Source organism: Rhinopithecus bieti, unplaced genomic scaffold (genome assembly GCF_001698545.2).
Source record: "Rhinopithecus bieti isolate Rb0 unplaced genomic scaffold, ASM169854v2 scaffold_62788, whole genome shotgun sequence".
Taxonomy (NCBI): domain Eukaryota; kingdom Metazoa; phylum Chordata; class Mammalia; order Primates; family Cercopithecidae; genus Rhinopithecus; species Rhinopithecus bieti.
This window is the reverse complement of record NW_016823884.1, coordinates 98,805-116,548: the sequence shown is the minus strand read 5'-3', so window position 1 is coordinate 116,548 and position 17,744 is coordinate 98,805. Positions and strand designations below refer to the sequence as shown.

General features: G+C 39.6%; 1 protein-coding gene across 1 annotated transcript in view; it reads right to left on the bottom strand.

Moving 5' to 3' along the window:
• KLHL2 (kelch like family member 2) overlaps positions 1-17,738 on the bottom strand; it is a 116,878-nt gene extending 99,140 nt beyond the window's left edge. The window contains exons 1-2 of the mRNA XM_017861958.1: positions 17,708-17,738; positions 4,875-5,000 (exon numbers count right to left, since the gene is read on the bottom strand). Of these exons, the coding sequence (XP_017717447.1) occupies positions 4,875-5,000; positions 17,708-17,733 (152 nt within the window). The 5' untranslated portion in view covers positions 17,734-17,738. The remainder of the gene's footprint in view (positions 1-4,874; positions 5,001-17,707) is intronic.
• Positions 17,739-17,744: the final 6 nt, after the last annotated feature.

Here is a 17,744-nt window from a genome sequence, read left to right as displayed (position 1 = left end):
GCTTTTAAAATGCACAGTGTCTATCTTCTTAAAAGTAAAATATGCCTCACAACAAGGTGACTGTAGTCAATAACAATTTAATGATACATTTAAAAATAACACCAATGATAAATGCTTGAGGTCATGGACACCCCATTTACTCTAATGTGATTATTATACATTGTATATCTGTACCAAAATATCTTAGGTATCCCTGAAGAAAAAAGGAGGCTCACTTAAGTTCACTGTTTAATTCACTTGCCATCTAAGTAACAAAGTATGAATTCATACAAGAGCCACAATAACAATTTCACCAAAATTCAACAGCCACAAATCAAATTTTTTATGGATGCACAACAGACAATCTAATCCTAGTTAGTAATATAGGTCCCATGATGCCTAAAATCCTGGAGGAAAAACACAATAACCACTCCTTTAAGAGGGCACGTCGGGCTATTTTGCTTAAATATCTTCTGGAATGTTAAGAACTGCTGTTATGAATGAACAACTCAATATTTATGGGTTATGCAGGATATAAAGGTGAACATTTGGATTGCTTCATATGATTCATCCTTACTGAACACTTTCAACACCTAAATATTAAGGATCAAACTTATATTCCTTGTAAATAAAGCTAATAGGCTGTGCCCCCACCACTAATACTCATTGAAATTATTAAAGCTCAAGTACAGTCTTATCCTATAGCCTAAGAAACAGTAGTTTTTCTTTTTCTTTTTTTTAATTTTAAAGACAAAATGCCACCTTTTGACAGTTGCTCTTTGGTCATCTCCAAAAGCTAGCCATCTAATTTTGTCAATAAAACTTATCTGGGCCAGCCTGGCCAACATGGCAAAATCCTATCTCTACTAAAAATAAAAAAAATTAGCTGGGTGTGGTGGCACACACCTGTAATCCCAGCTACTCAGGAGGCTGAGGTGGGACAATCACTTGAACCCAGGAGTCAGAGGTTGCAACGAGCTGAGATCACGCCACTGCATTCCAGCCTGGGTGGCAAAGTGAGATTGTCTTGAAAAAAAGAAAAAGAAAAAAACTTACCTGGGGTACAGTCTGCTTCTCTGTCCCCTCTATAGACCTAATACAGTGTGTTGCACATTATAAGCACTCTGTGAAGATCTACTGGGTTTTGAAAATGTTGGTGTTTTGAAAAATTTCCCCCATCCACACTTGGGAAAACTTAAGAGTTAAGAGCTGAATTTCCCACCAGAGATGCATTGCTGACCTAAAAGCCATCCTTTCACAACTCCAACATCATTAATCTTAGCATGATGCTCCGTTTCTCAGAAGCCTTCACTGAATCCCACTGCCCAGAGGACTAAGTCCAAATTCATCATACTAGTTAAGCCTGCCACAATTCTGCCCTTCTGTTGCTTCCTAACCTTTTCTGCAGACTCCCCAGGATGAACCCTTGATTCACTTTATCCAACAGATGATGCTTATTCCCTCCCTGGCTTGTGCAATTAATCATACTAGGAAAGACCTTCCCACCGCATCCCCTCAGTGAATCCTGCTGCACTCCCAACAAGGTCCAACTGAAGCCCACCTCTGTGGACTATGTGAATTTTCCTCATAAGAATCCTTTTGGGCACCCACGATGTGCACACTTTTTCACTGCCTCATCCTCCTCTCTGTATGTGTCCGGCAGCTCTGTAGACACTCAAAGGGCATGGGCTAAGTCTGATACTGTTTTTGGATCCCACATAGCCTTTCAGGCATATTAGCTGATTAGGTGCTCACCAATACTTGTTGAATACACTGTTTACATGTGACTGCAGGGTTTTTAAACCAAATAATTTCAAGATACTCAAGCTCTTACCAGGCTGGGATATAAAGCTAGGTCTCTGAGCCTCCTGTCTAAAAACAATTAGTTTAAGAAAACAATAAAATGTCATGTACTTTTTCTATCAAACAATTTTAATTCTGTAACTTAAACCTTACAGAACTCCTGTCTTCTTACCCCCATTCCCACAACCACACCTTACATCAGCCATAATTGAAAGTGACTTTTACTCCTAAAATTTTGCTTCCATCAGCCGAAGGTTCACATTAACATTCTTCGGCATACAGCTGTTGCTCTACCACTTTGAGGTTAGAGCCCAAGAGCAGAGTGGTGAGAACAAGGAAGTTCTCCCTTCCCAGAAGTCAGGAAACCACTCTCAGCTACCCTTTCTGGGCAACAGGAAGTTGACACAAGGACAGGAAATAATTAATGATTTTCAGCTGTACAAAGAATAGGCCTCTTCAGAGATTTTTTTTAAAGAATTACTCAAAATGGCTATAAGATTTAAGAATGGAAGAGAATGACATTTTTAAAAAGGTCTGATGAACCCCAACAACAGTCCATTTTCAAAAATACTGTTGGTTGGCGCTTTCATCGAAACAATCCAGGTTATAGACCTGGCAGCCAACACTCTAGCTATTCAAAGGTCATTCTTTGTTCTGAAAATCAGCATTGACTACCAGCCCAGTGACATACTAGCTGCTGAAAGGGTGCCACACGAAGAACAAGAAGGTACTATCTGACAGTTATACGGTTTACATCCAAAAAGGGGCAAACAGATGAAGGAAGACTGGAGCTTATAAACAATCCTAGGGCCAGGCAAGGATACCACAGGGCTTGCAGGTAAGCAGGAAAAACATCTCTAGGCTGAGAATGCCAGAGCAGCACTGAACCTCAGACACCATCCTGTCCATTCCTCTCATTTTATAGTCAGGCTCAAACAAGTAAAACAATTGGCTCGAGGCCAGAGTCTGTCCCAAAACTCAGGTCATTTACCCCAAGAGAAGGAGCACTTGGTGTAACCTTCCCCGCCGTTTAGTGAGTCATGCCCAGGTCAACAGAGACTCACTCACATTAACACCAGCAGAACGCCAAGGCTACCCGTGCCCCACCCATAGGAGTGGGGAAAAAGAACATTTGAATAGTCTATTAAAAGTCAATCTTTTTGGACTTCTCAAAGAGAAAAAAGAGCCATTAAAGATCCGTCTTAAAACAACCAGACTATTTTTCTTACTTTTCTTGCAGTTCCACTTAGTAACCAATGTATTTTACATTCTAATAACTACTGTCAAAACAGGATTAAAAACCCGAAACAGCACCCTCAGACTTGTTGGATTATCCCAGCTATATATTCTCGCAAAGAATAAGTGAAAACCCACATTTTGAAAATGTTGTCAAAGTAATACTAGAAAACAAATCAAATGATCCAATATTCAGTTTAACTTCCTCTTATCTCTCTCGAATCCATTCTCCACCCAGCAGCCAGTGTGTTCAAAATATAAATCTCATCAGGTCACATTCCTGCTTAACACTCTCCACGGGCTTCCTCTCAAGGCAACTCTTGATTAAGACCAAAATTTCAGGACCTCAGTCCAATGGCCCCTCCTACCAACTCAGCTGCCTCTCCTGTGTGATTCTACCACCATGTGCACTGCAGCAACACTGTCAGTTCCTCCAATGAGGCCAGTTCCTTCCTACCCTAAGATGTGGCACAGCATTCCCCATGCCTGGAACACTGTTCTCTCTCCCCTCACTCCCATCCTGACTTCATCCCCTTATCTTCTTTTCCTTCTAGATATCAGCATAATTATTCCTGTCTTCTTAAGAAAGCCTTTCCTGACCACTGTTATCTACCTTTCTGGCACCAGCAGCCCTCCTTTGCAGCACATACTGTCATTACAGTAAATTATTTTTGTGATTCTTTGATGAATGCCTGCTTCGTGCAGTCCCCTATGGGCCCATGAGGGTGGCAACCATGTTTGTTCTTGCTCACCATTGTACCTACAGTACCTAACAGATAAATATTTATTGAATCACTAATTGAAGAAGGAAGAAACAAAGAAATGATGGACCTAAAAGGGAGAGTTTTTAGGAGGCATAGAAAGATTAAGGGAAGGTTTAATCCCTTCTTAAGACAGGCTTTCAGCATTTCAGATAGATACATGCAGAGTACTTTCACAAAGGGAATGGTGGGAAAAAGCAGATCTTTCATAAAGTGCTAATAAAACCAAGACTCTTAATACATACATTAGTCTTTCAATTAAAAAAAAAAAGCTACTCATTTTTCAATCAACTTTTAATACTACTTAAAAGTTCCAGTGATCCTTAGTACACTTGAGATCCTTAGTACCTCAGCAACAGGCAGGTCACTGTCCCCTAAAACTACCACCACTCCCACAAAAAAAATGGTTACATTTTTCTCTGTCTAAAAGTTTATTTCCATATTCTTTGCCACGGTAAGTTAGAAGCCCTAGACCAGCACTGTCCAATATAAATATAATGCAAGTCACAATTTTATAGCAATCACACTAAAAAAGTAAACAGAAAGAGAAATTAATTTCAATAACATATTCTCTTATTTTTAACTTTTAAAAAAGAAAATAGGGACATGGTCTCACTGTGTTGATCAGGCTGGTCTCAAACTCCTGGCCTCAAGTGATCCTCCTGCCTCGGCCTCTCAAAGTGCTGGAATTATAGGCATGAGTCACCATACCTGGCCTACTATATTCTTTTTAACTCAAAATAGCTAGTATATTATCATTTCTACATGGAATTAATATATTTAAAAGTATTAATAAAATATTTGCATTTCTTTTTTTTTTTGCATTTAGAAATCCCCCGTGTATTTTTCACCTCCAAGCTATCGCATCAGACTAGCTGGATGGTTAAGTGGTTACCACACAACAGAGGACCCCACACCATCCACACTTCTGATCAATTATTTGCTCTCTTCCTTTAAAAAAACTTGCAGAAAAAGCTTTTAATGTTCCATGTACCAGACAAAGCAACAATAGAAGGTTGATTATATACTCACTACAAACAACTGAAAAATAAAGGGATGAAACCAATGGTTGTATGTACATTAGTATAATGATACCTTCTTAATTCGTTCATGACTTTGAAAGCTTTCTTCATATGCCAAGGATTCACTGTCACTGGGCAGTGTTTTTCGGTATTATCATCTTTTGAATCGAGAGGCTTCTGATGACCCTGCTTTGTGCATCTGTACACAAAAGAAAAGAACAAAAACAGAAAAAGGTCTTATTAAAGATCACTTGGTTCAGCTTATCAAACTACAAGAGATATAATGAATGTCTCTTTCCCTACTTATTTACAGGAAGTCTCATGGACAGAATATCCCAATGTAAGGTTAAGACAATCAAGAACAGTTTTTTTTTTTTTTTTTTTGTTTTTTTAGACGCGAGTCTATCTTGCTCTGTTGCCCAGGCCGGAGTGCAGTGGCGACTCTCAGCCTCACTGCAAGCTCCGTCCCGAACAGCGTTTAATGCCTTCTCATGCCTCAGCCTCCGAGTAGGCGTGGACTCAGGACACTGCGACACGCCCAACCCGGTATTTTTGTATTATATTAGTAGAGAAGGGTTTCCTGTGTTAGGTTAGGATAGGTCTGATCTCACTGACCTGCATTTGATCCGGCCGCATCTCGGATCCTACCACAAAGTGCTGGGATTACAGGCGGATTACAGGCTTGAGCCACCGCGCCTGGCTGAGAACAGTTTCTGATAGACATTATGGTTTCAATTAAAAAGTGGGTAATTACTTCCCTGGTGTCAAAGTTCTGTCAAAGATCAACACAGAATATTCAGTAAAAGTGGCTTAGCAGATCTCTCCAAATAAAACTGCTGAGAAATGATCTTCTCCATTGGAAATTAACTTGCTTTTACAAACTTCTGTAGTCACATGTTATTAACAAACCAAGACAGAGCAGGATTATATTTTACACAAACTTCAGAAACTTAGAATCTGATTTAAATTTTGCTCTCTACCTGCCAGGATATATTTATCCCATATATTTTGGACCTATACTAACAAGAGATTAATCAAGATTAATCATGTTAGCTAATAGTTATTGAGTATTTACCATATGGCAGCCACTGTGCTGAGTACTTTACTTTCATTATTTAGTTAATCCTCACAACAACTCTCTGAGCAAATTACTATTATTATTCCCATTTAACAGATGAAGAGAATAGTGTGAGTAACGTGGTAAATGGTAGGGCTGGGTAAAAGTATGGCCAGTCTGATTCTCCATCTTGTTCTTTTCACTAATATTTCAATACCATTTCCTACCCTGGACAGTGAATATTTAAATTTACATTTTGTAAGTACACAAGGCTATACTAGCATTGCTACATGAATTATTCTTTCAAGACTTAGGACCCAAAAATTAACCCAAAAAATCAGGGTCCAATGAGGAGGGGGGCAGAGAATTAACTGCAAATTAATGAACAGAAGAGAACTTTTTGAAGTGATGGTTATAAAACTTTATAAATTTAGTAAAAATCATTGGATTGCACAATTATAATGGGTGGATTTATGGTATGTAAATTATACCTCAATAAAGCTATTACATAAAAAATCAGGGCACCAATTTTTTAATCAGGCTTAAAAATGAAGTCTAAAAATATCATACTTGTATATATATCAAGGAACAAGCAAACATTATTATTAATTGCTGCACTTCTCTTCCTTTCCTGACCCATTTTAAAAGGATGATTCATTTTAAACATTATTGTTCATTAATTCATTCAGCAATTTTTTTTTTAGTGCCAACCATGTACCAATCACTATTCTTAAGGCACTTGGAATACATCAGTGAATAAAACAAAGATCCCTGTCCTCATAGAGCTTGGAGTCTGGTGGGGGGAAGTGGAAGACAACACAAGTCAGGGAAGCAACTGGCATGTTAGGAAACGGTGTTATGGAAATAGAAAAAGCAGGGCATGGTGAAGAGAGTGAGAAATGTGGGGATGGTGGAGGGGTGTAATCTGCAGTAAACATGGTGCTCAGGGAAGGCCTAGTTGAGAACTGAGATTTGAACAAAAGACTAGGGGGGTTGAAACGTCCAGATGGAAGTAGTAACTACAGCAAAAGCCAATATATACCTGGTCTGTTCCAGGAACTGTGACCCATGCAGCTTGAGCAAAAGGCTGGGGCTGAGCAGGAGAGGGGAGTGCAAATCACAAAGGGCCTTTTAGGATATCCTAAGGCCTTTCCCTTTGAGTAAAATGAGGAGACACTGCAAAAGAGTGACACAATCCGACTTATGTTTTCCAAAGACCACTTTGGCTGCTGGTTGAGAACAGTCAACAAGGGTCAAAGATTCAAAGGGGGCAACTATTTAGCAGGATATTACAGTAATTCAGTAAGAGATGACAGTGGCTTAGGGAGGATAGTAGCAGTGGAGGTGATGAAAATTGGCTGAGTTCTGGATATTTTGAAGATACAGCCAACAAGATCTGTTTAAATAACCCTATGACATGTCGAAGAAAGTCAGAATGACTCTAAGTCTTTTGGCCTGAATAAGAGAAAGGACTGAGTTTCTGTTCATTAAGTTGGGAAAGGCTGCAGGTAGAAACTGTTTGAGGTGGGAAGATCAAGAGCTGTTTTTATACAAACTGGTTTTAAAATATCAGACATCCAAGTGAAGGCATCAAACCATCAGATAAATATTGGAGTCTAGAGTTGGAGAGAAAAGTTTAGCTGGAGGCAGAAATGTGGGAATCACTGGTTACATGGATGGTACATTAAGCCATGAAACAAGTACTCAACATTAAGATAACCTCTAAAATTAACCAAACCCCAAGCCCCAGAATCAGCACTAATTGAAGCACCTGCCTTTCTGAGGGCTTGCCTACTACAGGTGCCCGTCAGTTCTACTTCCTCACCGCTTGACACTTTTTAAGAGGCCTAACAAATGAATTAACGCAAGGCTCTACCTCCACAGGGAAAGCCCACAGCTGGAGTGGGAGAATAAGGAGGTTCCGCTCTACTCCCTACGGCCTCCTGAAGGTGTGTGTGGAGGGAATTAGTTACATCCAGTCTAAGAAAGGAAAAGCACTGGTAAGTCTAGAACCCAAAAAGATGGCAGAACATTCATGTCTGGAGGGAGAGGACTGGGGAAACACTTTATAGTATAAGACAGATATTCTCATTCTACCTATAGAGGAAATTGTAGGAAACCAGGGAAAGGGGAAACTGCATAGATATATGCAACCCATGCAAACTTTCTAACCATGTAACATTGAATGTCCCTATATGATAGCAAAGCAATACTTACTCTATATCTACTTGTAGTTTAATAATTTAGAAAGTGCAACAAAGGGAGAATGTTATACTGAGGATTAGCAAAACTATCACAAAAGAATTTTCAGAGTTTGAAAGCAGAAGCAAAAGCAACTCTGCCCCAGAAAGAATGTCATTATTTAAGAGTCAGGAGTGTTTATATTTGTTTAAGAACTTAGGAATTAAAATTCCCTGCATTGGAGAATTCACTTTAAGACAGCGCCATACAACAATCAATGCCCATATTGGTGCTCTCTTAAACCTATTTTCAGCTCCTCCTTTCTCTGATGTACTACAGAAACTCTGCAAAGAAGACTTTATTCAAAGGCTTAAAGGAATAAGTAAGAAAAAACACTGAATTTTGTTAAGTGTTCTCTGTACTGAGAGTCACTTACAAATACATCACCCCTTTCTGCAAACTTCCATTTTCAAAACTAATGCCCTTTCCATAAATTTCCATTCCCTGTGTGGCTTTATGTCAGATGGCTTCTCATTTAGAAGCAGAACAGAAAATGAAGCACAATGTCTAAAACTACAGATGTGAGAAATATATATATACTAGGAACAACGAGTTAAGTGAGGGTAAAGGTTTACCCTTTAGGTTGTACCACATTAAATCAAGAATTACACCTTTGCCCTGCTTCCCTTCTGAAGCAAAGTGCTAGCCTTTTCCAGAAAAGCTTCTCATTCTGAGAAATGTCTTCCTTAAAATACCTGAAGATATTTTTCCAAGTTCCTTTCACTTTTAACTCTTTCCCCAAAGCTGAGACTCCTCAAGTAGTCTGGCAATTATCCAATAGCCTATTGTTATCAACACATACTCTAAAATAGTTGAGGTTTCCCAGGGTTTGGATCCCAGTGTACCACTTGCTAAGTTTTTTCATAGATATCCTAAAGCCTTCCTTCAGTGACTGACTTCTGCAAATCCCTAGCTGTGGACACGGGTGGCTTCTCAGATGAGATGACTTTCTGACTCTGCCTAAGAAAACACTATTGATGATAACTGAATTCTCAGAGAGGAAGAAAACAAAGACTCTAACAGGGCTGTCTCCCTCAAATAGTCAAGATTTCCAAACCAGGCAAAGGTTTAAACCTACTGTAACAATTCTGAGAACACCACAGAAATGAAGTAAAACTTCTTTAGATATGTATTATTGGCTTTGGAACAACAGTTTTCAGCAGAGTGAAAGAGAAAGATCAGAATTACCCAAGCAATTTTTTCAAGCCACAAATAACCACCCCTTCTCACATGAAAAGTCACACGAATCCTTTTTAGAATTAGCTATACGTGGCCGGGCGCGGTGGCTCAAGCCTGTAATCCCAGCACTTTGGGAGGCCGAGACGGGTGGATCACAAGGTCAGGAGATCGAGACCATCCTGGCTAATATGGTGAAACCCCGTCTCTACTAAAAAAATTCAAAAAACTAGCCGGGCGAGGTGGCGGGCGCCTGTAGTCCCAGCTACTCGGGAGGCTGAGGCAGGAGAATGGCGTAAACTCAGGAGGCGGAGCTTGCAGTGAGCTGAGATCCGGCCACTGCACTCCAGCCTGGGCGACAGAGCGAGACTCCATCTCAAAAAAAACAAAACAAAACAAAACAAAAAAACAAAGAATTAGCTATACGTACATGATGGCATGTCCAGGGGTATAGGGTAAAGCCAGCAATGCGTGATTTTAAAAAATAATCATAACACAAGTCACGTTAATATGTCCTGCCACTAACTTACCTCCCACCTCAGAATCACCCCAGATTAAAAACAAATGCTTTAGAAAATATGTTGCATTTTTAGAAAAAAAAAAAAAAATGCAACTATTCATGTGAATAATGCAGCTGTGAAGTTTAACAGGGGATCTAAGACATTTTGACATTTAGGACACAAATACTTGGCCCTTGGGTGGCCACCATCACTGTTCTCGCCTTTGCCTGTTTCACCTCAAAAGCTGCAAGACTCCCTTGCTTGCAATGAGTCACCCACAATTACTCACGAATTTCTGCCAAGTTCACGTCAGCAGCTGTTGTTTTCAAAGTCAACATCCATACCGTACTGTTTTGACGTTTCTCCATTATTTTATAATATTTCTTCTATTTCTCTGCTGTCTTCCCAACTAAACTTGCATTCAGAAGCAGGCATCTTACTAGCATTGCTCTCATACACAAATCCAGGATATCAGAAGTAGAGAGTCAACCATAACTAAAATTTTAACTAAAATTTGTTATGTCATTCTACAGTTTCTCAACAAAACACTCTCACATCCTTCAAACAAATAGCCACTATATTACGAGGCTGTGAAGGTAGAGGACTTTCTCAATTGGAAACACATTTGGGTCTACAGTAGGGCTGTGATTTCAATTTTTGCAGTTAGCTAAGGCAAAGAGACACACTGTAAATTTTCTTCATATGTTTGGAATTTAAACTTTCATTAGGTATGGAAACAGCAGACTAATCTACAAACATATGTTCATATTACCAAATAAATATAGCTTTTTAAAAATGTTAACATTTGCCTTATAGACATGTAAGAACTTGGATTAGGTCTTCAGTATGTAGACCCTTAGAAGTGAATACGAGGTATCTTGTGAGATTAAAAACTTTGATTTCTTTTTTCTTTTTATTACTCACTTCTCCAAGAAAAAAAAAAAAATCTGATCTTGCATCAAGTTATAGAATGCCTTTCAGACAATATCACAATGCCACTGAATACTTTAAATATATATAGTTAAAAATTATTTTTCCGATTTTCCAGAGCTGAAAAGGAAACATCTAGAAAAGCTTGAATTGCCAAATTTACTAAAATATATTAACAGTTAAAAAGCAGAGCCCTGAACTCACTGAAGGGCAGAGGGAGGTATTAAAGAGTACCCTTTTTCTCCCTTGTGCAGCTGTATGTTAAGTGTGTAGGGAAGCATTGGCAGGAGGAGGAGGTTGGGACGTCTGAGGTGGAGAGGCTGATGGAAGTTGGAGTATAATTGCTCTCTGATAGTAGAACAATAGAGCTGTAAAAAGCTCTGCTTCAGTTCAACTCAGCTTTCTCTCCCTCTTTCCCTCCCACCTACATGACAAACAGAACACAATCAGGCACTTTTTGTCCCTGACAGTGACTATTACCAGGAAAAGGACCAGGGTAAAAGCATGTCTTATGCAAGATCAATCTCCTAAGGAATATTTTATAAACAACTAACAAAGCATTGTCAGAGTGGGATATTTGTGAGGTGCTACAATAGGGAAAAGGAGGTCGATGATCCATTTCAAACATTTCCATTTCTTTTATCACTTATATTTCTGACTTTTCTTTTGCCCCTCTTCCTAGTATTGCCATCACTTGGTTGGCAGGGGGCGGCAATATGACTCGGCAATTCAGTTGACTGGGATACATTTTGTAGCACTTGAATGAAAAGGTACTAGATGAGGACCAGAATCAGAAAGAAGCCCTAAATTGTGGTTCTGTCTATGCCAAATACTAACCAAGAGACCCTGGATTAGTCACTTAGCCTCTGTGGGCTTCAGACTACTTATAAAATTTATTTCACAAATATGTCTGATGTGAAATGTAATATGAAAGTCAAAGATAATAATACCTCACCTACTTATCTCAGGGAGCTGTATAGGCACTAGGCACTACATGAATGTATGCAAAATTTAGAAGAAAATTGTTGAGTTGAGTTCAGGAGCTAAGCTGAATATGCAGATATATTTTTATGGATCTTATTGGCCTTCATTTTTAATTGCAACATTCAACTCAAAGTTAATAGCAATATTCAAAATGACCAAAGCTAATGAGTTAAGTATTTGTTTAAGTGCTGCCTAGATGCCCACTGCATGCCTTGTACTAAGAAGGGTAAGAAACATTAGGAAGCCTGAATTGAGATCTTCCTCCATTTACCATCTAAATGGGAAGGTACATGGGAAACCACCAAAGAATGGCACAAGTCAGTACACAGGTGCAGCGACAAACACTATAGGAATGCAACGATGAGCTGGAATGAGTTGGAGCAAAGAGGAAAGACTTTGTGAAGGAGATCGGGCTCCAATGGGGCCTTGGAGGAACTTCAAGTTGTTATAATAGGGGACGGAAGAAGAGAAGCATAGGAAAAGGCTGGAGAATCCTGGCTTGTGGACAAGGGAGAGTTTTAAAAGCACATGATGATCTTGGATATATAGGATAAGACAAAATGATGGAGGGCTATGATTGCCTGAGTCTCTGGTTTTGATAAGTCAAGTCGCTTCACATGACTCTAAGATGTTGGAGGGTCAAAACAGTATGGGGACTGAAGGATGAGGAGAGAATACAGAGAGCTCAACAGGAGACCAGTGAAAAACTTCAGGTATCAAGTGATGAAATCCATTCATCAGAATAGTAGCAGCCAGAACGGACACTTGAAATCAAGACTACAGTTCCTGGAGACTAATAAGATATGGAGGATAAAGAAAGAGAGAGAAATCAAAAACTATTCCAATGTTTTGGTTATCAGGGACCAGAAGAATGGTTATCCCATTAAATAAGTGAAAATGTTATAAAATGAAGTCAGTTTCTGACCAAATATCAGTTTTGGATATCTTGGGTTTAGAGGTATAAGCTAAGAGTAGAGATGTGAGAAGTTCAAAATTCCACACCAAAGCACAGACCTAGAGCCCAGACTTAAGATATAGATGGAGCTAGAACTCAGAGATTAACAGTCGATTGAAAAGAACTGGCCAAGGCCTGGAAATACTGCCCACAAACAGTGATAGAAGAGAAGCCATGCAAGACAGAAAAAAGTGATTCAACAGAGAGATTAGAATCCCTGTTTTTCTAATACTTGATAAGCTTGAGAAAGTAACTTAAACTCTACTTCTTCATCTGATAAATAAGACATGTACCACTATAAGGTTGTTGACAAGATTAAGCGAGATTAAGTGATAAAGTATGCAAATCACATTTAGCAACCTAAAAACCAGAGAAGGAAAACCAGAAAAAGAGTTATCATAAAAGCAGGGGCTTGTTTTCAAGGTAAAATCAGAGAATGGAACTGGTCAAAGGAATATTTTAGCAAATGCCAACAGTCCGAAATGTAAGAAAGTACAGTGCATAACACACAAAAAGTATACTGATCCCCTCCCTGCAGCAGTTATCTCAGGGGAAGAATTAAAGAATGCCTTTGCGCTTGCTATTCTCTATACCAGGAATGCTATTCCCCCTCTGGATTGTGCTAAAATATCACCTCGCCAAAGACACCCTGACCCTATCTGAGCTATTATTATTATTCTCTACCCTTTTATCCTGCTTCATTTTTATTTATTGTACTTACTACTAACAATATTACATATTTGTTTGCTATTAGTTTCAATCATAGGAAAAGGAACTTTGTTTTCTGAGATATCCCCAAAATCTGGCCATAGTAGGCACTCAATAAATATAAATGAAAAACTCAGACTGCCTCATCATAAAGAGTAAATGCATTTGGATTTGGTAGAACACTACAGAAATGCAACTTAAAGTGAATTTCCTTCTCTGGATCACCTTGAAAAAACCTTCTGCCTGATCTTAAGAAAGATGTTCAATGGTCTTCATAAGCACTACTAATGTAAATCCGTAACAGCCATAGATGGGTGAACTTACAGTCACCTTTGGAAAAGCACATTTACTAATATTTACTGAATGCCTACCATGTACATCAGAAACAAAAGGTTTGGGGCATTCTGTGGGGAGTAGGTGGAGTGATTTTCCAGCATCAGAAATTTTTTAAACTACCACATAAATGCTACCTATTTCCAGTATTCACTTCTTAAGTTCCCAAATGCACCTCAAAGTTGTCCCTATATGTAACATTTCCTTCAACACACATTGATCCACGTCTTCTTTCACCACGACCTTGTTTGTGGGCCATTATTACTCCTAAATATTTTAAACATCTTTGCCTATCACTGGGGAGATTCACCTATGAAATGATGACAGATGCCCAATGTACATTTAATTAAACAAAAATAAGAATACACTCCAATGCACTATAACAGACAAACAAATGAATACTGGGTAACCCATAGCAAGGTTCCAAATTCATAGCAACTGAATCTTAGAAAGAATATTAAAGGTCATCTGGTCCAGTGGACTGCAAATGTCAGGCTTCAATGAACTTTTTACAGATCCATGTCAAAATGAGGACAAGGTAATAAGTTTTCATAAGGCTAAATGTTTTAAATTTAAAGACAATCCTTTAGTCAGATTATATCCTTCCTTATATTTGAGGAAGGATATTAAAATGCTTTTTTCTTTCATAAAAAGATGGTGATAGTTGATCATTGTTTTATAAATAATTCTTTTACTTAGCAAAACAAAAAACTTAGGAATTGTTAGACTTAATTGTTTTTTTGTTTTGAATTTTACAGGTCAGTGAAATTCAAAAATGTGAGAACCTCTGCTCTAATCCAACCAATCTTCTGCTGCCTAAATGCCTTAGAATATGGTCAACAAGTTGTTTATCTGCCTATGCATGATCACCTCTGATGACAAGTCTCTAGTAATGTGGAACCATCGACTGAAAAAAGATACGGTTCTATCTGAGGGATGTTTGCTTAGTTTTGTGAAGGAAAAGCAAAAACATGAAGGCTTATAGAGAGTAAGCCGACTTGTGACCACGGAGCCAGTAAAAAAACAAGTGCCAAGAAAACTCATCAGTAAGAGAAGATCAGAGGGATGCACTGAGGACTATACCTCACAGTCTTCCTTCAACTTATTATGAAAATCCTTTACACAAATGACTATAAAAGCCAGACTGTAAAATACATTCCTAAGGTCAGGGCTGGTCAATTTACATTTCCTTTTGCACATCTCAGTTTACCATCTGAAACTCTTTTACTAATCTACATCTAAACTCCATCTCTCAATTTACTACCTGAAATTCCTTTACTAATCTACATTTAATTTTTTAGTTACACACCTTTCAGGTTTGATCAGAAGCAAATGTAACACAGTCTCAATATCACCCAGACCCCAAAATGAAACAGAATCTAAATGCCACATATACTCAAGTATGCAAAAAACAATAAGCAGAAATATATAGTCCAACAATTTTTAATTATATGAGAATTTAAAGGATGAGAAGTTGGAGGCAAGGAAGAGAAAAAGCACAAGAGATCAAAAGCTAATTTCAAGGAGTCCATCCTGAAAGAAACAGGAATGGTGGGTACAGATGCCTGACATCCCTCCAAGACAATGTGCCAACGGGCCAATGGAGAACAAGGTGCGATCTGAGAACAATGTAAATCTGGATGTTAAGAGAAACACAAGCAAAAGCACCACACACAGTGCCAGGCAGAGACAGGCATTCAAACATTTGCAGATTGAACGCATTAATAAACAGACACTTACACAAAGAGAATCTGGGGCCGTGCTTCCAATCACACCATCCAAGGCACTTTAAGTCCAGGTCAAACATCTTTCTTTGCCTTAAAGCTCAGGCTAAAAATCTAACTTTATGAAAAGCTGAGTCTTCCTAATAGTTTCCACTGGCCTCTGTCCTAGCCCAGCTCTGGCAGTGAGGCCCGGTAAAGTTCCTTCCTAAAGACACTGCCTGCAAGTCTCAAATCCAGCACATGGGATCCATGGTGGAAGGATGTTAACGGGAGTGGAGGCAAACAGGCCAAGGAGTGGCAAGGAAAAAAACTATTTCTGATCCAAAGAATGGCAAATAACACCGTAACGAGTTCTTGAATTAGGTTTAATGCTGGATAGAACCAAATGAAAATAAAAACCTACTTGTATTTATAATTAAATAGACAGAAACAAAGAAAAGGTCTCACCAACTTCAGCCACCCATGATTGAAAGAAGTTTTAACAGTTCTTTCATCCAGGCTGGCATTCCAGGTTTCCCACCGTATCTCGACCTCTCACTGTTTCAGCACTATTGATGGAATCTCAATGCCAAAAAATGGTGCTGGTCATCAAAATGATGATTAGCTGATCTACCCTAGAGTCAGTTTATCAGTGTTTGAATGCATACATCAATTTCATTTTTTATTATTTCAATTTAAATCATCTGTGTCTCTATTCCCTCCCTCCAGAGCCTACTTTTCCACACCCTTCTTTTCACCTGCATTCTAAGATTCCCTTATTCTTTCCTTTAGTTCCCTCTGTTCCAAAAGTAAAAAGGAACTGCAGGAACTTATATAGAAGGCAGGTTTACTACAGATAACATACCTACATGTTACATATTATATACCATGTGCTGTCTAAATACAGCTAGCATATCCTGCCTTAAGTGCTTCTGAGCCTGGGCAGACCCCCGTGTGCTCATGCTGCTGATGTAAACCATCCACCATCATATTTCCTACGAGTTCAGGTGCCTTCCTCCAGCTTGCTGAAGAACATGACCAAATCTCACAGCCCTCAAAGCCACAGCTATCGAGAGGTGACTAAGCCCCTGCTTCTGTCAGCCCAGGAAGGCCAATTCAAGAGTCTTATCGTCTACCCCCTAGATTTCCACGACCTGTTCCACTCAAGCTAAAAATTCTGAAACGCACTTTTAGAAACTGTCGTTTCAGAATCCTATTAGCTCTCCTTAAAGGGTTGAACATCAAAAAATTATTCAACCCAAGCCAAGTATCCTTATTTTGGCTGGAATTCTGCCAAATAACCACAAGAGGCTGGTGCGGTACAATTGGTATGGAGTGAAGCTTGCCAAATCTAACCGGAGAACGACAAGCCTCCATGAATAGGCTCTCATGAAAAGGTACACCATTCTTCAGGATGAGGTTTGTCTGCGATTTGAAAAGTCAGATTCAAAGGACTCTTGTTCCTAAGAGGGAACCAAAATTGAAATTTTCGAAACTCCTGGGTATTTACAGTTCACTTTTACCAACATGTTTTAAAACTAAAACTAAAATTAAAAAAAAAAACCTTTTCTGAATAATGCAATAATGTTTTCTACATAATGTTTCAGCTATTATTTCTAGAAAGTAATTCTGTTGCCAGTGATCTTGAATGTACTTGGGTACCAAAGAAAAAAGACACCTGTGCCTGGCAGGTCGATACGCTACTAATTAGCCCGAGGTACGAAGGAAACAGAAGATGCTCTGATTTCTGGATAAAACGTTCTGCAGTGCCAGGTAAAAGAGGTCACATGCCCTGAGCGACCGCCGCTCATTTAGAGTGATGCAAAAGCTCCTCGGATATTAATTTTGTTAGAAATTCGGGGAATCAAGCAACCTAGAATCAATTCATTTAGACAGCGGGCGACTGGTACTTTCCAGTTTCCTTTTTTCAACGGACTCAGTGCATCCTAGCTTAATCTCTTATAAAGGGGTAGGCAAGCTGGGCACCAGGTGCCCATGCATTTCAGGAAGGTACACACAGGATCGGCAGGGTCACCCATGCACAGCCCCACCCCGAATCTTCTATTTGCCCGAGATGGGGAAGACCCTTCCCCAGAAATCCTGGGCAGCGTTTTAAGTCACCGCCTGGCCAGGCTGAGTTTCCGTCCGCGTCCGCTCCGGACTGCGGGCACCGCGCCTCGTCACGCCCCGCATCTCCCACCTCCCGCCGGCCCCGGCGGCTCCAGGCGGCCGTCCCCAGAGCTGCGCCCGCGGCCAGCGACACGCGCCGCAGCGGCGCGCTTATCCGCAGCGGCGCAGCCCGCCAGCCCGCTCACTCACGCGGGAGGCAGCGGCGGCGTCTCCATTGTGGCTCCTC